This window comes from Cupressus sempervirens, chromosome 6 (genome assembly GCF_028749045.1).
Source record: "Cupressus sempervirens isolate cs-2001-9-10 chromosome 6, ASM2874904v1, whole genome shotgun sequence".
Lineage (NCBI taxonomy): Eukaryota > Viridiplantae > Streptophyta > Pinopsida > Cupressales > Cupressaceae > Cupressus > Cupressus sempervirens.
In genome coordinates this window covers 219,930,618-219,954,162 of record NC_143123.1, presented here as the reverse complement: position 1 = coordinate 219,954,162, position 23,545 = coordinate 219,930,618, and the positions used below count along the sequence as shown (strand labels likewise).

Sequence of the window (23,545 nt, the reverse complement as noted above, 5' to 3'; positions counted from 1 at the left end):
TCAATTTCATTAGTTGTTTGAGTTAAGCTAGGGTTAAAAGAAGTTACAATTAGAATTTGATTTTTTCTAATATTAAATTTAATCTTATGATTTAATATTATGTTTAATTTAATTTTTTATATTTACATAAGACTCACTATATTGAAATTTTTGAAAGTGTTGAAAAGTTGTTTAGTGGTGAATTGGGGTGATCAACATATAAGAGGTTTTAAGTTCCACTCTAGCCTACTAATATATGTGGCTTGATCCACTTTGCCTAATAAATTTTTTTTATTTATTTACTTAAAATTTAAATAATCACACTTCTTAAATTCATTAATGTCAACTCGCTATCAAAATAAATTAAATACATTTTATCATATATTCATTTTTAATGTTATTTTTCAATTGAAAAAGAATACTACCTACAACAAGAAATTCCTATCGTTTTTATCTTATATAATTCCTATAACCAAAACGGCCACTCTTAAACATGGCATACCAACAATTGAGAGTTTATGGACCGCTAGTAAAAGATTATTTAATTTATAACTTCTTTATAAAACTAATTTAACCAGCAGTTGGGCCCGCGAAATTTATCTCCTCAAAGTAGTACGCATATTATTTTGTTCCTCGCGATGCTGTTTATAATTGAGAAATCCAAAATGCGTAAGTGGGCAGTGGATCCTATCACCTATCTCTTATCTGAGACAAATCTCATAAAACGGGTCGGTGTCAATTAAATTTTGAACAGACTGCGCTTTCTAAAATCTCAATTATGAATAAGTACTGCGAAAATCATTACCTCTATTTCAGCATTGTAGTCTTTAAAGGCACTGACAGAGACAGAGCGATATACTAGCGATATACTCGCAGTTGCATACTTTTGTGTTTGTAATAAAAAATAAATAGATATGTGATAATAAAACTATTTCAGATAAAACAAACAATATATCTCCCATGAGAAAAGAGAAATATTAGTGAACAGAAGTACAAGAGAGTAACATTATAGAGAGAAGTAAAAAAGAGTGGTGAGATACAATTATACGTACCCTCCCATAATGCCGAGGGTGAGAGTGAGCATAATCCTGAACATGAGAGATCTATCACGCTTATTTCCCACTATGGAAAGCAGAGATGGCGTATGATCAAGAGGGCCGGGTTCGAATCCCACCTCCATCGACGTCTTTGCTCCTCCTGATGAGTTCTGCGGCTACTTACCTAAAAACTTGTTTGAAACTGAGCTAAATTTAAGACGTATTGTATGACGGAGATACATGGGCATTTTATAGGCATTTCCCATGAGATCAATTACCTTCACGTAATTTTAGAGGCATTTTCAATGAGATCAATTACCTAGACGTTTCACAGGCATTTTTCATGGGATATATTCTAAGCTTATTTTTCATTTTAAAACGTTTTGTTTATATTAGGGAACCACCTAGTGGGAGTTGCGTTGGAATGCACTAAATGTATCTGAATCTTTGCTGTATAAGATCAGATTCCTGTTCTGGAATTTTTTAATTTTAAACGCCTGTAGTGGGCGAGGAGAATTTTAAAAGGATTCTAATGACCTCGCGATGTAAGGTGCGGATTCATTCCTCAGAATTTGGAGTGGATGCACACCGCCCCGTACAGCAGTTGTCTGAGCCTCTGCAGCGAATTTCGAATATTTGGCAAAACTACTCTTGTCCTCAATGGTCAGTATTCCAAATGTTTTTATTTGTTAAACTAATTTTCATAATATCCAGCAATTTTAAGGTGTAAAATGTTTTTTAACTTTATTGTATAAAGTATTATATTAATTATGATTATCATGTGTTAATCATTTTAAATAGAAGATCTATTATAAAACAAAGTGCAATATTTAAATTTACTTAGTTTCACTAAAATATTTATCTTTTGTATGTTTTCGTATATAAGGTGTCGATCTATTCCTGAGAATTTGGAGTGGGTGCACACCGTCCCGTACAGCGGTTTCCTGAGCCTTTGCAACGAATTCCGAATATTCGGTAAAACTACTTTTGATAAGTAGGACATGATTTCCACAGCTAGTCAAATTGTGATGTGAATATCAGGATTTAACTGTGTGATTTTGAGTCAAACTCGATGACCCATGTTTCATGAGTAGTGATTCAACATGAATCCATCTCTCATGAGAATAAATGGAACACTTAGCACTCATTGGATCTAGGTGATGCTCACAAGGGGTGAAGATCCAATGAGTGCTAAGTGTTCCATTTATTCTCATGAGAGATGGATTCATGTTGAATCACTACTCATGAAACATGGGTCATCGAGTTTGACTCAAAATCACACAGTTAAATCCTGATATTCACATCACAATTTGACTAGCTGTGGAAATCATGTCCTACTTATCAATTGATGAGCTTAAGGGGCTTTGTAATGAATGGTTCATAAGGCACAACACTTGGTGAAGGTTTTGCAAATGGGGTTGCAAGCTTTGGGTTTAACTGTGGAGGAAACTCCGTAGTTAAGCGCGCTCAGGCTGGAGTAGTACTGGGATGGGTGACCTCCCGGGATGTCCCGGTGCTTCACCCCTATGAGCATCACCTAGATCCAATGAGTGCTAAGTGTTCCATTTATTCTCATGAGAGATGGATTCATGTTGAATCACTACTCATGAAACATGGGTCATCGAGTTTGACTCAAAATCACACAGTTAAATCCTGATATTCACATCACAAAACTACTTTTGTCCTCTTCACCGTATTCACGTGTTATTCATTCCCCACAACTTTTAAGGTGTAAAATATATTTTAATTTTAATGTGTAAACTATTACATTAATTGTTGTTATTATTATTATGATCATCGTGTACTAATCATTAAAAAAAACAAAGATCTTTTTTAAAAGAAGGTAGAATATTTAAATTCTACTTAAAATATTTTTTTTTAAAATTATTACTTTTTTTTTTTAACACAAAAGACTTTTATGAAAGATAAGAATCTAAATATTCATATAAATTGTATATATTCTTTTAAGATTGATGGAAGATTTTATTACAATTTGAATTGTATGTGTCTATATGATGTCATTTGTATTTATACATGTGATCTTTATTCACATTAAAAAAAGAATTAAATGCATAAATATTTTGATAATGTTTACAAGATCAAGTAGTGTACCTATAAAGTGCTTTAAGATAGTGACCTCATTTCCTCTACTTGAAAACAATTGAGTTTTCCACTTTTATATTGCTTTCATACATGTACATTAGAAGTTAGTCACTCAATAGTAAAGTGTGATTTTGAGCTTCATTTCTTAAACAATTGTACTTGACGTTAATAGTTAATAGTTAATAGTTAATAATAAATTAATGTTCAGTGTTTAGATTAAATTTAACAATCATCTACATGTGAAAATCTTAATATTAATTATAAACACAATATATTTTTAAAAAAATTATAAATTTTAGAAATATAACTAATTTTTTGTTTTAGAAATTAAAACTAAGTGAAAAAATAAATAGAGATGTAAGGAAATATAAATATTTTTAGATGTAGTAAATTAAATTTTAATTATAATGGATATTATAGACATTTTTTAGATAGACTTATTAAAGATATCTACACTATACTAGTAGTTAATAGTTAATAGTTGTATATGTTAATGTTAATTTAATTGACTTGTAATTTAAAATTGAAATTTAATTGAAAATCATCTTATAAATTATATTTAAATATTTTCATCAATATATATATATATATATATGTATGTATGTATGTATGTATGTATGTATGTATGTATGTATGTATGTATGTATGTATGTATGTATGTATGTATTTTTAAGCTAAAATATTAGTTAGATTTTTTAATAAATATTTTTATATTTTATAAAAAAGTATATTTATATTAGTAATAATTACAAAATGTATATGCTTAAATTTTATATAAAAATTTTAAGTTAGTATTCAAAAGATATAATTGTACTTTAATAAAAAAATAATTGTACTTAGAAGCTTTTGTTTAAAAAAATAATTATTAAACTTTAATAAAAATTAATTATAATGAGAAATTTTTGTTGAAAGTACAGTAATTGATTTTTCCATATTAGATTCATGTACATGAAGTCATGCACTCAATAATAAAATGACATTTCAAGTTTTGTGTTTGTTTATAATATATGTTTGTTTTAATTCATCACCAATCACTTTTAAGAAAACTTTCTAGACATAATATGTATTTCAATTTTTAATATATAAAAAAAAACTCATGAACTAATTATTTAAAAAGAAAAATCTTCTTTCATAAATTAACAAGAGTATTTAAAATTTATTTGAACACTAAAATTGTTATCTTTTTCATTACTTTCATCTCAACCACTTTTAACCAAACTTCATAGATGTAATATATATTGTTTTAAAATATAAAAAGAACTACTTTAATTATTATTGTCATGAAGGAAAATCTTTCATTAGTTAAGTACAATATTAAAATTTATTTGAATAGTAAAGTTTTATCTTTTTATTATATATTTTAAAATATTTTACAAGATATGTGTGTCTAAGTCATTTATATTATACATATGATATTTATGGGAAAACATTAATATTTTAAATGTATGAAAGATTTTCAAATAATCTATTGATTAAGAGCCAAAATTCTAGATATTTTCAAGTTCTTTTCTATTTCATATTGTCTATTATGGATCTTGATAAGAAAATTAGTATATTTACCAAGTCTCATTTCCTCAAAAAGACAATCGAGTGTTCCAATCTTAGGTTGCTTCGGCACTGAATTCATATATCATTAGAGGTCATGCATTTGATGATGAAATGTTGTTTTGTTGCCACCACCTCCATACTATAGATTAGGCATGGAGTCATTTCTCATTCTTTCCTAGGTAAGGTCCATCTACCAATCTAGCACAAATGTTGTGATTCAATCACCAACTTATCAATTGACAAATTCACTTAATTATAGATTTAATGTAGATCTCATACATGTTTTTTCAATGTGTTTCCATGTACTAAAACTCTTTGACATGGTACACTTTATATCAACTAATTTGTTTTGTCCAAATGACAATCCTATTTATTTTTCTCAAAAAGTAATATAGTGTTTACATGCCCAACAATAATTTAGGGTTGTAATTTTGAGATAAATATTACTTCTAAATTAAATTGTTTCATATTGTATTAAGTGTCTATGTTTGTGATTTTACATATTACTTGTCATATTCTACACTTGAAAACAACTAGCAACATAACAAGTAGGCCAAAAAGGATTTTTGTGGTTTTCTAGTCCCATAGATTAGCATTCATATATTTGTCATTTAGCAATGATATGATAGCAATGTGTGCTAGTTTTTTCATTAGTGTTAATCTCATGTGAGTGGACATTCAAAAATATGTGTTTGTATGTTCTTATGCTCTATGGTGTCGCTCTTGAGTATGTTTGTTTTTTTTCCAAAATGTTACTTGATATAGAAGGAGATGCCTGATATGTAGGAAACAATATCTAAAGTTTGTGTGGGAGAATGCTCTGCATTCTCCAAATTTGGTGATGTTATCTTACAATTTTAGATATAACATTTATAATGTATGGATGTTGCATTGGTATGTTTCTAGGTCCTCAACATTTTAGTTGTGTTGTTGATAGTTGTAGCTTACTAATAGTGTGGAGAGATGTCAAGACTAGTCTGTAGAATGTTACACATTTCTTTGTAATCTCATTTTTAGTTTAACAATTTGCAAGAAACATTTAAAATATATGTGAAATGTCTTATCTTAGTTTCTAGGTATTATTTTGCTAGAAAAACACAATAAGGTGATATGATAAGCACCAGAGTAGAAGATCATATATAGGAGAAATCTGAAGAGTTGTCAAGTAATCCTTGTCAAGGTTGCATGCAAGTGGAGTATGAAGCTTTCCAATTTTGTGAAGATCAGATGCATCAAGAAGAACCAATGGACCAAGTTTGTGCAAACATTGATGAACATTTAGTGATAGGTACAATGGAAATGGAAATGAAAGGTAAGTTTCAAGTAAGGGAAGATGATACATCAATTCCTCACTCTTTATCATGCATGTAACCTAAATTTAAACCATATGAGTGTGTCAATGGAGGTTACAATGAGGAAGCATCAAGAAACAAGATATATAATTGTCCAACTTTTGAAGCCTTCTATTTTGAAGACATGCCTTTAAAATATCTTGAATTTTCATCTCAATGTTCAACGTCTTGTAATGTTGATTTTATGAAAGAGACAAATGAACTAGACTCAAAGAAATTTCCTCCTAAGGTGGTTATCACAATAAAATATGGTAATATGATTGGACCAAATAGGGTAAGTCACACTTTGTTGTCTCATTCATTAGAATATGAAGAAAATGTTGTGATAACATCTCACACTACAAAAGCATTAGATTTTGTAGGGATGTGTTATGATCAAGAGATTGAAAAATTCAAAGATGGAGGTTTTGATGATGATGCTCTTTTAAAAGAATTTAATTTACAAGAATTTCTACCTATGATCAATTCTCCTGATGAGATGAATTTGTTAGAAGCTATGTACAACAAAAGGGAAAATTTGATCGCTTGCTCTTATGATGATGATCAAATGGGAGAAAAAGACCATTTGGTATTGGAGAAGAGACAAAGGCTCCATGATAACCAATCTCTAAAAATTCAAGTAGAGGGCTTTTCAAGTAGAGAAAAAGATCATAAATGCATTCAAGAACATGAGAACCTTATTATTCAACTCTTACAAAATGAAGTCAAAAGTGATATATGCAACATGAAGTAGAGTTGATTCTTAACATAGAGATTTTTGATAAGGCATGGCTATTTGGATACATTTTCTTGTCTAGATTTGTGGAGCATGCTAGGAATCTCAGAACTGGAATTCAAGGAGCGAGCTTATATTTGAGTCTGTAGGAACCTGACAGTGGTCATCTGATATCTCACCATGGTATTCATTTTTCCCAGCCAATGAATGGATTTTCATGATTATACTTTGAGTCATTGTAGATAGGGACACCTACCTTGTACATAGTCTAGTTAGGAATTTTTGTTGTGCTCTTTGCTAGTTTTTCATATATGTTGTAGTTTATGTTGATCTTAGATTGGTTTTAACAAGTGAGTGTCAACACACTTAAGCCATTTACTAAGTTCATGTCAACCTAGTAATACATGTCGAGCATATAGACCATGTTGAGTGATTCAAGAGCTGAGTAAATAGTGGATGTCAAGCAGTTTAGGTGCTGAGTCAGAGCAGAAATATAGTGCATGTTGAGCATCAGTGACTTCATATGTCGAGTGACATAGTTTTGACATGTTTGTTTGTAATGGCACAAACAACTATGTAAACCATTTTTGAGCTGACTTTAAGATAGATTTCGATACTTTGGAGATAAGGATGAATCTACATTTGGATTCCCTATGCAATTACATGCAACCAATCAAAAAAAAGGAAGATTTAAGTGGAAAAATGGATGAATCTCAGTCATAGATTCATACCTAACCCTAAGCCACCTATGTCTTCTTAAGGAGGACGAAGCCCTAAACTCTTTATGGGTGAGTGATTGAATTGGAGGAGCGAACAAGATAATTTGCAGAGCATTCAAGGTGACTTAGAAGACAGAGTGAATTGCAGAATTAGTTAGAGAAGAACAGAGGATAGAGAAAAGGATACAACATTGAGACATCTGATTGTGAAGGATCAATTAGACATTGTCTAGAGGTGATCTATCATCAAGCAAGAAAGTGCCAATCATAGGATCTATGATGAGACATTTTAACAGGTGGTTTCAGTCAAATCTCTTAAGAAGAGTAGTCCTAATAGGCTGTATGAAATCCTTTAACTGGGTGCTTAGTTGTAAGTTGAAGTCCTCTAACAGGGCACACTTCTAATAGGTTGTTGGAATCCTCTAACAAGGTGAGACCTAACAGTCCTTGTAAGCCTTTAACAGGGCAGACCTTTCATAAGGTAGACCATGATTCATGGTCAAAACATTGTAACCTTAATTGGATACACTTTACAACTACAATAGTGAATATTTCTGGGTGTCATCCCCACCCCAATTTTATCTTCTCACTTGGAGGGTTTCTAGGTAATCATATATTTTGTTGTGTGTGTGAATGCTTATATGTTTACATGATTTAGATATATGTAGTTTATATGTTATTTCAATTTACATATTGAATACACATGATGAATGAATGGTGAAAGTTTTATGGGTTCAAGTTTAAACTACTTATTCACTCCCCCCCTCGCTCTTAGAAGTTTACTCTTTCCACTTGTAATTCCAACAATTGGTATCAGAGCTTTGTTCTCTGAAAGAGAAGCTTTGCAGCTTTGAGGAAAGACCTTGATATGGAAGTGTACAAGTTAAGAAATACTATTGAAAACCAGGAGATTGAAATACATCTCATACTACATCAATTGAATGAGGCAAGAGAGGGACTAAAGAAATCCTTGAAGAGAAGGAAAGAGATTGCTATTATAGAGAATGAAACACAATACAAAGAGATGGACACTATTAAGCTATTTGTAGATGGAGACTTGAATGAATTTGATGCAACAGTTGCAGATCTAATGGAAAAGAACAGAATCCAAGTTAAGGAAATAAAAAATCTCAAGTTAGAACAAGAGTCACAAGCCATACTGGTATGTGAAGTGGTTGAACAGAAGAAGAAAGCCATGGAAGACAAATCTATGATTGAAGAAGACAAAAGAGTTTTGGCAAATAGATTGGAAGAGAAGTCAATAGAACTAACCAAGATTTCCAGCATGCAATTGGATACTCTAAGTCAAATGATGAATGCCAACTATGAACTGAATGTCAAGGACATTGAGATAAATACATTGAATTTGTAGAATGAATGATTGTAGAGTGATCTGAAAAGAGAAAAGGAATTTGTTAAAAGTTTCAACAAGCCAAATGAAGCCATCAAATACTTTGAGCAATTATTGAGATCCCCTAGATCCAAAGATGTTGAAGAAAGAAACATCAAAGGTAAGAACTCCAAACCTACTTGTCATAATTATGGTAAGAAAGGACATACTGCTAATATTTGCAGGAGCAAGAATACAAATCAAAATGTCAAGCCTAAGTACATGACTCATTATCATAAGTGCAACAAGCAAGGTCATCAGGAACATGAATGCAAAACCAAGACCATGCATAAACAAAGATTTGAAGGATATTGCCACAACTATCAGAAGTATGGACATGGAGCTTTTGAATGCAGATCCAAATCCACATGGTCATCAAACAGGCCAACAAAGGTAAGAAACAATGGGAACTTTTATAATTGGGATTATAATATAAGATATAGTTATCATTATTGTCAAGAATATGGACATGTTCCTAAGAATATTATTAGGACACGCTTCAGTAGTAACTACAAAAGGTGGTTGAGTCAAACCACATGTTTTAGTTGTTTGAAGACTGGTCACATCAGTAAGCATTGTCCAACTAGGTCAAAGGCACCAAGTTGTGAATTTGATAAAGATAAAGGCAAGAAAAATGTTGAACACATCATAGATGAGATGAACAAGACATGGAAAATGAAGGATGATTGCAACACATCAAATGGAGAAGGGATCACTTCACCCAATGGGTCAAGTGATCACACCTCATCAAACTAAGCAATCAAGAGGTATGTGGGACTAATATTCAAGTGCTATATCAGACATCAGTTCCAAAGGAGATAGTACTGAAAAGACTACATTAGCATGAATAAAGATACAAGATGTTGAAAATTCAAGTTAAATCTTTAAGTTTTTCATGTTGTTGCTGAGCATGAAATGTTTCCTATGTATGTCGAGTGGGACGTTAGTTGATGTCGAGCTATCAGACTATCTAGTTGATGTCGAGCTTGTAGTAGCTACCAAGTGATGGAAATATCAATGGATGTCAAGTGATCCTAAAATTGTTTGATGTCGAGCTTACATCTGTGTAAGCACTCAACATTAAATGCAAGGTTTTCGAAGGGTATATGATCAATTTTTTGCTCATTATTCATCATTCCAAATTCGAACAAGAGAAAGCAGAGCAAAAGGTGATTCAAAAACCTGTTCAAAATGTTTGCAGAGATTTTAGCAATGATCTCACACCAGTTTATTAGTTTTCACAAGGTATTTATCACAAGCCGAGCTACACAGTTTACTTTTGCATAAACCCTAGTTTGACAAAATGGCATCTAGTTCAAAAAATGTTGAAGGGGAGGAGGTTTTGAATGTTCATCTTGTCAGTAATGAAGTTAAGCAACCTATATTTAAAGTCATTCCTGACATTGCCTATTAAAAAAATCCTTTTGGCGCAGTGTCAATGATCCTACCAAACGTAATTATGGTGGAAGATGTGAGGAAATGCTACAATTGCAAAATAGGAAGTATAGGAGAGATGGAGATAAGAGGTGCATATAAAAAATTATGTGAAAATGGTGTTTTGAAGGAGGAATTCAAAGTAGTTGAGAAAAAGCATTTGACACAATCCCTAGATTTTCCAAATGTATTTAAAACTAAGTGGATACAAGTCGTGCTAAGTCAAATTCACGATGGTTCTTTATGGCTAGAGGGAGGACCAATCAAAATAACCAAGAGAATAATCCATAGGGTTACTAGTCACCCAACTCCAGATCGGCCAAAGACACTCATAAGTGATTCCAAGGAAGTAATTAAGAAGAATACTAGAGCATGTAACGCCCCGCCAAGGGATCCAACAGAATAACCTAAAGTTTCACTAAGTTTGCAAAACATTTTTTTTTTTAAAGTAAGAATGTATAACATACACATCAAACACATAGTAGCGGAAGCAATAACATGTAATCATCAACTAACATACATTGCAAGTTGCATTTCTTAAGGATCCCAAGACGTTGAGTCACGTTTAAATTTAATTAATTCTAAGTCTAACAACTATCAAATACATATGAAAGAATAATCAGAAAGTCCCATGTCCATAATATACATTTGATCCGAATGCTCCTTGGCAAATTAATTCGGAATGCTCAATCATCCACTGTACAAGTCACAGGGTATGAAAGGCTTAAAAGAATATACATATGTAAAGATAAAGATACAACATCCTCAAATTCATGATACAAAGTACAGTAAAATAAATGAAATCATCCACCATACATGATACATCAATACATCCATAATGATAAAACATCCATGTACAGAATGAAGGTAAATGCCAACCAAGAAAACTCCAGCCATGGTGACCACGGAACGGATCTCAATGGTAAGAGTAAAAGCACTACCACCCGACCGCGTGGAACCTAAATGGTCCACTCCCACCGCGCTGAGGAGATAGTCTCAAGTTCCAAACAAGGTATCAAAACACAAAACACAAGTACTCTCTAAGTCTAGAAAATCCTAAAAATATGCTAACTCAAGGGTTCCTAAAAAGATCGACATCTAAACCCAGAGGTACCACAAGACACGTAGGAAACCTAATATGCAAGCGGGAAAGTGTCATCGCAAAAGTCACGTAGAAGTTACCCGAGCAATCCCTTAGGAATCTCAGGTCCCTACTGATCCCTACGGCCACTAGTATCCTCTCGTACTGACGAGGCATACTATGGAATGCAAGGTCATAACCAAGCGTTCTCTCTACCCCATCCTAGTCTGTACTAGCACTCAAGGCATGGGAGAGAACATACAATTATCTTGTTAGGTTCATTTTCTCCCATTTAGTGTAAATGTTTTCACTTATTAAATCAACTTACAATGGGTTACTCCAGGCAGCCTCTTAGGGCCCCGATCCCCATTGCAAGCCACTTCCCGAAACTACACATAGATAACCTACCCTAGGCTCATGAAATCATAAATCAAAGAATCATAGTAAAACCACCTCAGTCCTATACAAGCAACTGAAAAACATCATAAAAGATAAGCCACAAAATTACATCAGTTCTTCATGAGCAACAGATAAGCACCAAATAATAATCATATGACCACGACAGTTCTCTATCAGCAACTGAAGGCATCAATGATAAATCACAAAATCCAATGGTTCTCCAATGAGCAACTAGAAAGTATCCCAATAGTAAATTACAATACTGACCGAAGACTCCAAAATGGTCAAGTCAAAACATGACATCATCAAGAACATAACCACCACTTCAGTCCTCTCAAGCGATCGAAAAGAAATCCAAGTATAACTGATCGAGACTCAAAAATGGTTAACAAATATAACTGATCGAGACTCGAAAATGGTTAAGTTAGGTATCTCAAATACATACACCTCAGCTTCACACAAGGAAACTGGAAAGCAATAAAAAATAGTAAATACATCCATCATAGAGCATACTATCACATTACCTTGGTTGGTTTGAAAAGATCAAGAACAAATCATCATAACATCACATTCACAACCCCGAGCCTCTGGGGACAACCTAAACTAGTCAACGCTAAACCAAGCCCATAACACTCAAACATAAACAATATATAGAAAACATCATAGTCTCACAATTGGTTTTGATTTGAAATATACAGTTGAGTTAAACAATAAGGTTTCAGTTTTCAGTGTTTATTTTCAAGTAAAAAGTTTTATAGTTCAATTTGATTGATAATATACTATTGAGTAAATGTGAGGTTTCCATTTCTAGTTGAACGTATGTTTTAAATAGATAGAACCCATAGTTCACCTTTACAAATTAACCCGTTCCTATCTCCAAATGAAAACACCTAATTATCCCTAATTGATTTTAAGTCAAAGTCCTAAAACAATCTAAGGTAATAAATAAATTATTAATAATACTTGTTGAATTAAAATCGGTGTTATAGTATTAAACTTGCTTAAACAAATTTTCGATTTAATTAATCTTAATTAAGTCAAACTTTAAATAAGATTAATTAGTGATACATAAAGAATCATATTATATTTATTAATAATTTATTTATTTATAAAATTATTAATAAATAATAATAAAATTTCAATATAATTTAAAATTTAATAAATTTTAAATTAACTAATAATAATATTAAATAAAATAATTCTATTTAAAACGTTTTTTTTTTAAAAAAATGATATATAAAAATTTAAATCGATTCACTTCATTTAAATAAAATACGGTGTTTTTAAAGGCTCGCCGGCCTGCCATCCACCTGCTGCGGCAGCGTGGGAAAGCGTGTGGGGCTTGGGAAGTGGTGGCCCCACCCCACCCAAAAATATTTAATTAATTAATTTTTTTTTTAAATATTTAAATCTCTAACTTTGTTTTTCAATAAATGTATAAATAAATTAAGTTTATTTTAAATTAGATTTATTTAACAATATATATAAAATAATTAATGTTTATTTTAAAATTAATTTTATTTAATTTTTATTAAGACAATATCCTCCAAGGAATATATATATATTTAAAATTAGAACTTTCAATTTTACATTCAAAACCCTTACTCAAATCTTAATTTCTTAATCTAGAAAACAAGGGTTCTAATAACTCTTCCAGTCTCCATGAATACAGAAATTATTGACGAACAATTAATGAACTCACAATATTGAAAGGTTAAAACTTTCATCACAGAGAAATCCGATTTACAAACCCCAGACACGAAGAAGACAGGAAAGGATAATTGCGTAATAAATCGATAATCAATAACACAAGACCCTACCTGATCCTGATGCTATTATGCAATCTCTAGGAACTGTAAGAGAATTCGCTCCTCTCAATAACCTTCTTTTGGAAAACTTTCTTGGTATCAGCCTTCTGAAATTTGCTTCCAAAAGTAGTCTCCCAAAAATTCCTGTCCAAATACGTGTCCCCCTAGAATGAACCCCCAAAGTTGTGATAAGCAATTTTCTCCTCAAATCAGGGCACTAATTGTGCGTTCACCCGAGAAGACTCTTTGCACAACTGAGTTAACTCCAAATTAACCTTTCTTATCTTTTCTTTTAATTTGCATTCATCTTTTATGCACATTAAGTTGATTTATTAAATAACTTTATTTAATATTCCACTTGACTTCTATTTTAAATTAATTTATTACTTTAATCTCATGTGCACTTTATGAAATTAAAATAACGTTATTAATTTCTATTATTTAATCTTTTAATTTAATTCTCAAATTTAAACTCATGCTTAGATCATGCGATCTAGAATTCTTAATAATTTTATATCTTTCAACTTTTTAAAATAATTTTAGAAACTTAATTGATAACATATTTAATTAATTTAATTAACAATAATATTTAGCATTTATTTAAAAATGAACTCTACATATATTATTATTAAATTAAATAAATATTATCGTGTTCTAAATTTATCTTTGAACTTTAATCTCCAAATTTAGTTCTTTTATTTAATTAATTTCTCAATTAATTAAATATTAAATATATCATAATAATTCTCTATTAAATTAAATCATTAATTAATCTTTTTAATTAGACTTAATTAATAGAAAACACATCAAGGACTCATATAACAACATACGAAAGCCCTACATAGAAAAGCATATACTAAAACAAAACAAAAAGGGTATAATCCCAAAATTACATCATTTGATGCATTCGGAGGGTACTTAACTCAGATACTTGTCCTAATTATCAATTAGGACAATTGGCTAAAGGGTTTAGGATTTGGACTTAAGATTTTATCTCCCCTCTCTTACCCTTGAGACAATGCGATAGGGTACGCTCATCCTGGCAATTCAGGGGAGTCGATACCCGGTACCTGCAACTTGCATAAAATCCACGCATGTACAAACACAATATTCTAAGCTAAACAGACAATGGCAGGAAGTGGTGCATCGTGTAGATCCCGACTAGCAGGTGACTACGACTCCCTTCCTTAACCATATCAGAAACACCATACATAAATAAAACAAACACGCACACCATACACATGCAGTATGGGGTAAGTATCCATAAGAAGGCACATGTGATAATAAACCATCTAACTAATCGTCATCGATAACTAAAAACATTGAATAATCATCATACATGCATGAAATATAGAGTACCAAGTAATCTCATCATATAATAAACTGAGTGTAAAACAACATCTGATAATCTCTAAAATAATAATACTAATCATCAAACATAAATTGGCCTAAAAGAGTTTGGCAATGATAACAGAAATGCGACTTAGGGGCAGGCACTACAGAGCAGTCTAGAATAAGAGAGGTATGACCATAGATACCATCACTAATCCATTGCTAAACTTTGTTGTAAGAGTAATCTCACATAAATTCTATCAATCTAGTAGATTGAATAGTCTACCCTATATTGATGTGGATGTTGGTTATAAAATTGTAAAGAAAGATCATACATATGATCTAGTAGAACTTCAGCTACAACAACTTATGAAGAACCTTGGAGCTATAAGGAAAACCAAGAGTGCACAATGCAATTTTGGTTCTATGCTTGTTTGTATAGTCTTCTATGTACAAAATACATTTCTCTCTTTTGGTACTGTAGGATGAAAAAAAAAAAGATCAATAGTGGTGCAAATCAATGAGTACATTGAGTAGATGGGAGAAAACTTTGAAACATTGATGACAAGTTACTTTGAAGATTTCAAGAAATCAATCAAGGAAAGAATGAGGATACTAGTTTCTTTAGTTGAACAACAATATAATGACATATGCCATCTTTTTGATGTTGATTACACTTTTGTGCAAGCTACCATACCAAGGGTAAGATGGTTAAAACCACTTGGGTATGAAATTAATGTTGATGAAGCCTCCGCAGCTATCACTGCACTACTAGCAGAGGATATTGATAAAAGTGCAAAGATATTTGGCAACTATGAGATGGTAAAATCAAAGATTACCATGGAGTTGAAAATTGCATCAGCCATTAAGAAGAAAGATAAGATACTGAAGAAGCTTAAAGACAAATTTGGAGAAGGTGCAAAGGAGGAAGAGGAAGAAGAAGAAGAGGATGAAGAGGAAGAAGAAACACAAACACAAGAACCTCTTGCATTGAACTAAGGCATGGGAGAAGAAAAGGAAGAGGAGGAAACTAAAGGTTCCAAGTGAGAAGAAGTCGAGGAAGCACCTACTCCTACCGAGCCAAAGAAGAGGAAGGCTAAGTCACAACTAGTGGCAAGGGCAAAGAAGATTGTCAAACCTAGCCCAACCAAGCCCACTGTTCCTACCACTAGAGCTAGCACATGTGGTACAACTCAGAAGGCCAAGGAAAAGACAAAGATAACAAATCAAGGAAGCCAAGTGCAAAAGAAACAAAGAAGAAAGTATAAGGCACAACTAGATTCTAATGAAGAATAGACATAATTAGAGGAAAATAACCAATTTAAAGTGGTAAGTCACAATCCTCTATCTGATCTTGAAAACTTATGTGAAAATATCAAAAGCAATGCAAATTTATCTAGTTTAAAACATATTGATTTTGATAAATTGAGAAAAGAAGAGAAAAACCAAGTGGAAGAGGCATTATATGCCGTGAAGTCAAAGTTTAAGAACACTCCACTAAAATTTTCCAACTCAATACCAAAAGGTTTATATGATATTGTTGAGAAAAAATGGCATTATTGTTTGAATTTTGAAAAACAAATTAGGGAAACAACATTAGCTCAAGTGATGCCATAGTTAACAAAGGGACAGATTGCTAAGGCTGTTAAGAAATATGTAGTTAGGTTTACACCTAAATATAGAGCCTTCAACATTCTTCAAAATAACATTGAAGATGTGGTCAAGAAATCAACCCAAATATGGAAACTTATCTATGGGTTGACCACTGTGAAGCAAGGAGAAGTTGACCCTTCAGAGGGTAAAGATGATGATAAGGATGATGAAAAAAATGATGATAAGGAAGATAATATAGTTGGGGAAGAGACAGAAAAGCAAGATGATGACAAGGGAATAGCGGAGCAGCAGCAAGATTAATAGAATGTGCAAGATACACAAGTGTCGAGTGTTATTCCTCCCCATGACACAACCAAGACCTCTAAAACCATAATTGTTAAGGATGTTTCTAATGCTTCAGCATAGAACATCAAGCCACTTACTGTAGAAGATCTAAAAAAGATATTGGATCAATCCACACTTCAAACTAAACTTTGTGGAAATCCAGTTTTGGTTAGTGTATAGGAATTATAGAAGGCAGTGACTGAAGTCACAAGGGAAAAGGTGAATCCATAAGAACCACCTTCAATCATCCCTTCAGTGACCATTGTACAACCTTTAATTCAAACAAAAATAGATACATCTACTAAGGTTGATACAAGTGTTAAAATTGATACTATTGAGAAGAAGGCAGAAGAAAAAGATACAACTACGGATCGATAGTAAGAAAAAGGATAGATAGATTCATCTGTACCTACAACATAGGAACAAGGTGCTATCCAAGTCATAGTAATAGACTAGGGTAAGCCTAAAGAGAGTGAGAAAACACCTAAGGTGAAGGAACAAGTGGTCATTCAAGCACTGGTAGCCTTACAAGCATTTGGCACTCCTTCTACACAAGCTCTTCAAAAGTCCGGCATAGAAGCCATTCCACTGCAAATCTCAATGCCAAGCCCCAACTCATCAAAGGTAGATAAGGTAATTCACTATGGAGACATAAGCCTTAATGAAGAAATTTTGATTCCAAAATACGACTATAACACTATGACATTGGAGCAAATAGGTATTTTACAACAAGCCTTAGAGAAGAAAAATAATCAAGAAATGCTTAGGAGAGAACATAGGCAGAAGCAAGCACTCTGAGATATTAAGGACATATTTCTAGATGCATTTAGTCTACCTACTTCTGAAGAGACCAAGCCATTGATAGAACAACTGATTAATATAGTGGAATAGGTCACAAATGAAGACCTTGATACAAATGCAAAACTTTTAGAATGGTTTGTGAAGAAGTTTCAAGGAAAGGTAAATGAGAAAATATCCAGTGAGATTGCACTATAACAAGTTGCATTGGCAACTAAGGTTGAGAATGTGAAGAAGGTACTTGAGAATATATTCTCACTGTACACAAAACTATGCAGTCCTACACTCTTCACACAAGAGACCAGAAGTCACATTCTGAGTTTGGAAAGCCAAATATTTGCATCAGGTGCAAGACTACCATCAAATCCAGCTCAGAGTGAGAAGCATTTCAGAATATTGCTTCAAGCATAGAGTTAGTTAGCTTTCTTAACAACAGATGAGGCAAATATTAGAGCCAAATTGACAAGTATTCGAGCTATCCTTACCCCTCACATGGATATAATGCACAAGGAGCTAAGCTATGTCGAGACTTTAATGAAGAAAGACCCCAATCTTTCTACTCTAGATGGTCTAGTGCACCTTGCTGTCGAGCTTAGAATCCAAATCAAGTCATTTGATGTTGCATGTGACAATTGGGATGTAACTCTAAGGATAATAATGGACGTCCACAAATCATTTTTGGACAAACACACCATAGGTGTATAGCCCATTAGACATAAGTGTCAAAAATGGGGAAATAAATAAGGACAACAAGGGAAGATATAGTAAGGGGGAGATAAAGACAATACAGACAAAGGGGAGTTAGAGAATATGAAGATAGAAAATATAAAGGAGAGAAATAAAAATGGGGGAGCATACTAGCTGAGTTATATCATTGAGGTGATATACATTTTTGGAGAGAAAGTAGCAAATAGATATAGACATCAGCTAAGACAGAGCATATCAAATGAAAGAGTATCAAATACAACACATTGAATTCACAGAGAGCACAGATTTTGGATATAAAAAAGACATATTAACTCAAGGGGAGTTATCAATTTTGAGGTATATAGGTTATTGCAAAATTTTAAAATTTTGAAGTTTTGTATATAAGCCAAGTCATGGATATGTTACGCTCGAGAAGATTAAGGTTGATTATGTGTATTTAAGTGTTTTTGACACTCATGTCAAAGGGGGAGATTGTTGACCTCAAATTGGTTTTGACAAGTGAGTGTCAACACACTTAAGCCATTTACTAAGTTCATGTTGAACTAGTAATACATGCTGAGTAGATAGACCATGCCAAGTGATTCAGGAGCTGAGGAACCAATGGATGTTGAGTAGTGCAAGTGCTGAGTTAGAGCAGAAATGTAGTGCATTTCAAGCATCATGACTTCACATGCCGAGTGACACAGTTTTGACATGTTTGTTTGTAATGGCACAAACAACTATGTAAACCATTTTTGAGCCTACTTTAAGATAGATTTCAATACTTTGAAGATAAGGATGAATCTACATTTGGATTCCCTATGCAATTACATGCAACCAATTAGAAAAAAGGAAGGTTTAAGTGGCAAAATAGATGATTCTCAGTCATAGATTCATACCTAACCCTAAGCCACCTGTGCCTTCTTAAGGAGGACGAAGCCCTAAACTCTTTATGGGTGAGTGATCAAATTGGAGGAGTGAACAAGATAGTTTGTAGAGCATTCAAGGTGATTTAGAAGAAAGAGTGAATTGCAAAATTAGTTAGAGAAGAACAAAGGATAGAGCAAAGGATACAACATTGAGACATTTGATTGTGAAGGATCAATTAGACATTGTTTAGAGGTGATTTTTCATCAAGAAAGAAAGTGCCAATCATAGGATCTATGCTGAGACATTTTAATAGGTGATTTCAATCAAATCTCTTAAGTAGAGTAGTCTTAACAGGCTGTATGAAATCCCTTAACAGTGTGCTTAGTTAGTTGTAAGTTGAAGTCCTCTAACAAGGCACACTTCTAACAGGGTGTTGAAATCCTTTAACAAGGTGAGACCTAATAGTCTTTATAAGCCTTTAATTGGGCAAAACATTGTAACCGTAATTGGATACACTTTACAATTGCAGTAGTGAAGGTTTGTGGGTGTTATCCCCACCCCAGTTTTACCTTCTCACTTGGAGGGTTTCTAGGTAATCACATACAGTGTTATGCGTGTGAGTGCTTATATGTTTACATGATTTAGATGTATGTGTTTTATATGTTATTTCAGTTTACATATTGAATGCATATGATGAATGAATGGTGAAAGTTTTATGGGTCCAATTTTAAACTACTGATTTAACCCCCCCCCTCCCCCTTAGAAGTTTACTCTTTGCACTTATAATTCCAACAATTTCACAATGCACACCCAATTTTCACAGAGAAAATGGGGACCCCCCTAGTTGAATTTCCCATACGAGACTCCTAGTCTGGATCCTTGGCCATTTTGGACCCTCCCATGGGTTTGGGTCAAACCCCAGTCTCTGACTGGGAAGATTTGGGCAATCAAAGAGGATAATTTTTTTTGTTTTGGGGCCTTATTGTGCTTCAAGTGCACACTTGTGCACATGTGCATATTTGCTAAGTGTGCACATGTGCATTGCACCCCTAGTCCATAGATGCACATGTCTAAGGGTGTGCACCTTCGTAGGTGTACACCTACGGTGGTGTGCATTGCGCATTCGAGGTCTATAAAAGACCCCGAACCCCTCCCATATCTCCCACTTTGCTCTTGCTCCTGGCTGAAAACTACAACTTCACATAGCTTAACTTTCCATAGCTCCACACTCTTAGTCCCCTACACATGCAAAGCACAAGGTTAGACCTCAAGGGTGTGCACATGTGCACCCCTAACAAGTGAGCAAATGTGCATCCTTGAACAATCAAATCCTAAGAACATTAAAAAACATAAAAAGACTAAAGGCCCCCTAAAGAGGTGTGCACCCCCACCTAGAAACCTACAAAGGCTTAAAACCTCAATGAGGTTGGCACCTACACACCTCCTCGCCCACAAAGTAGACTAAGGCAAAAGGACCCCTAAAATGCACTATGCATGTGTGCACCTTACCTAGGTGCGAACATGCACAACTAAGCATTTAGCTTTTTTTAATAGCTAATCAACGCACCAACACACATTGAAGGGTGCACTAGGTGCACTGAGATGTATATCAGGCCATTTTTGTGGGGGGGATTTGCATTTTGGTTAGTTTTGACTAATTTTTTACTTATTCTGATAACATTCTAAGTCTTGTAGAAGTATATTTTTACCTTCTGACTGATGATTTCCTCTTTCATGCAAATCAAATGGCATCCTCATCATCTTCCATGGTGGAGAACCTGGCACCAAAACTGGTTGCATACAAATATCAAGTAGCATTAAAGAAGTCATGATTCTGAGATGGGTACTCAAAGATTAAAGACATAGAGTTGGGACATATAGACTGGAATGCATTCTTGACAATCTGCAACAAGCCTAAGGAAAGGTTGGTAATGGTATCTACTTTAATCCGGTCGGGGCTAGTGAATGCAACATCACATCCTACATCATTTAAATCTTCAAAACTGATAATGATACTAATTGAACACTATGTGACCAAGGAAAAGGTCGTAAAGAGCATCACGGGTGAGGTAGTCTTGGACCTCTAGCCTTGAAACATAGAGAAAGTGTTTCACCTTCCATTGGTGGATCAATGCTTGTGAATCTCATATGATAGGGTAGAACAATGGTACAAAGATAATGAGAAAGAGGCAAAGGAAATAGTGCAATCCTCTTTCTTGATTGACATGACACCTTTGGGTCATAGAATAAGCACGGTGGATATGACCAGAGGATACATCAAAGATGACATCAAATATGCAATTGTCCTCCTGAGAAGGGTCATGGGTCTTCCAGTAGTGGGTCAACTTTAGACATGGATGGTTCATTTCATTGAAACCATCAGGACCACAAAGATGCCCATTGATTAGGACACCATCCTAAGTGATAACTTGGATAAGCAACCAATAGCCATCAAAGTAGACCCTCACTTCTATATGACACCATACATGGTGTACTTACTAGCGGCTAGAACCACAGATTATCCAGGCCTCTATAGAAAGGGATGCATGTAGGATACAAATGCTTGGACTTATGTGGTATACCCATAATTGGTAAAGAAGAAGCTCTCACTATAGAGTGTGTAATACAAAGTGGTTAATGATGGTTTCATCTTTGTAATTATCAAGTTTATTGAAGATGATTTAGAAAAGAGAATGTCAGTAGAGGCAACTGCCAAAATCACAGAGATACGCACCTACTACATTCAATTCAAAACCTTCACATATATTCAAGTAGTTGGTACTCTATTGTACCCTAAGAATCTCCCAAGATACCCCTTAGATAGGCTCATACTCTTAGAGATAACCCACCAACTCACTTATTCTTATGATGGAGTGAGGAAACAACCTAAGAAGACATGGGTTTGGCCCATTACAATAGGCACATTCGAGGTGATGTAGAAACAAGACATTGCCACCTTTGACACTTAATGGGATAAGTATCCCTTAGAAGAATACAACTCGCTTGGCCCATTCTTTGACAACATTGAGATGGTGCAACGCCTCATAGGAAAACAATTTGTGCATAGTGATGCCCTGAAAGTGTTGGAACATTAACTCCAACACTTGGTGTATCCAATGGTGTTTCGGAGCTAGATGATGTAGCTGCATAACTATGAGAAATTCTTACTCCTCTATGACATATTTTCAAAGTATAATTTCTAGATAATGTTTCCTGTAGTTGTCACATTAAGTGGGGGTGTTGGAGTTAATGTTCCAATGGTAGTCAATAATATTTGTTGCACATGTGGTAAGCCTTTTTGAGTTTCTGACAGCACAAGTTTAGTTTAGGATTGAGTCAAAGAGTTATAGTTTGAATCAAGTTCTTATTGTAGATGTGTTGAGGTAGGTGTCCATAAGTTTTAGTTAGTGTCAAATTTATGTGTGTGTTGTCAATCATGAAGTAGTTTATTGTCAATCTAATTAGCAATAATTTAGGAATGTTGTTGAGTCAAGTTATTGTATAAATTGGCATCTATTATTCAATCAAAAACAAGTTGGAAGTTCCTTCTTTCTCTATTTTAAATATGTTATTCTATTTTTCCAATAGAAAGATCGTTGGATAAATAAGATAGATGACTATGATGTCTATATAAGGGACTATTGTATGATGAGTCTATACCTAGTGGAAAATGCGCTAAAGATGAAGATTCCTCTGAAGGTTGTAGAGAAGGATACTAAAGAAGTCATGGATCCTTTATATAACAGAGATAAAATCTATGACAGGCCAATTATGAATGCAAAAATAGGGAGGGATGAGAATGATGATAAATCATCAAGCTAGACATGTGGGAGAATTGCCAAAGGAATAGATCAAGAAGTCATTTAGAATGGATCTAGTTCCATTGGCCATACCTCTACAAGCTATGACCAAACCTAACAAAGGAAAAGGTGCAAATGTCACTATACCAACTTATCCTACTCAATCCCCGGTGAGGCTAGAAATGGTACATTAACATGACCATGAGGTTGAGTACTTTGAGGTTGATAAGGGTAAGAAGAGGAAGAGGGAACCCCCTAGGGCAAAGAAACAAGTGGTCGAGGCCCAAACAATACCAACCCAATAGGAGCAAGCAAAACCTCAAACTGAGCCAACTGAGCCTCAAGCAGACCTAGCAAAAGAACCTCCAAAGTAGGAACAACCAGAAAAACCTTAGAAGGAACAAGAGGAGCAGCAGAGGGTCCCATTGCAAATGACTACAGAGGAAGAAGACTCCTCCTTGGCTCCAAAGAGAGAAAAGATTGAAACAACTATGGTGGGTACACAAAGGAAAAGATTGAAAAAGAAAAAGAATACTTCATCCCCACAAGTTCTTG

At 33.7% G+C, this 23,545-nt stretch overlaps 1 protein-coding gene across 2 annotated transcripts in view; it reads right to left on the bottom strand.

Moving 5' to 3' along the window:
• LOC149552056 (uncharacterized) overlaps positions 1-1,236 on the bottom strand; it is a 168,014-nt gene extending 166,778 nt beyond the window's left edge. For both annotated transcript variants that reach the window (XM_089789763.1, XM_089789765.1), the window contains exon 1: positions 1,032-1,236. In XM_089789763.1, coding sequence (XP_089645889.1) covers positions 1,032-1,159 — 128 coding nt within the window. In that variant the 5' untranslated portion in view covers positions 1,160-1,236. The remainder of the gene's footprint in view (positions 1-1,031) is intronic.
• Between the last annotated feature and the right edge of the window lie 22,309 nt (positions 1,237-23,545).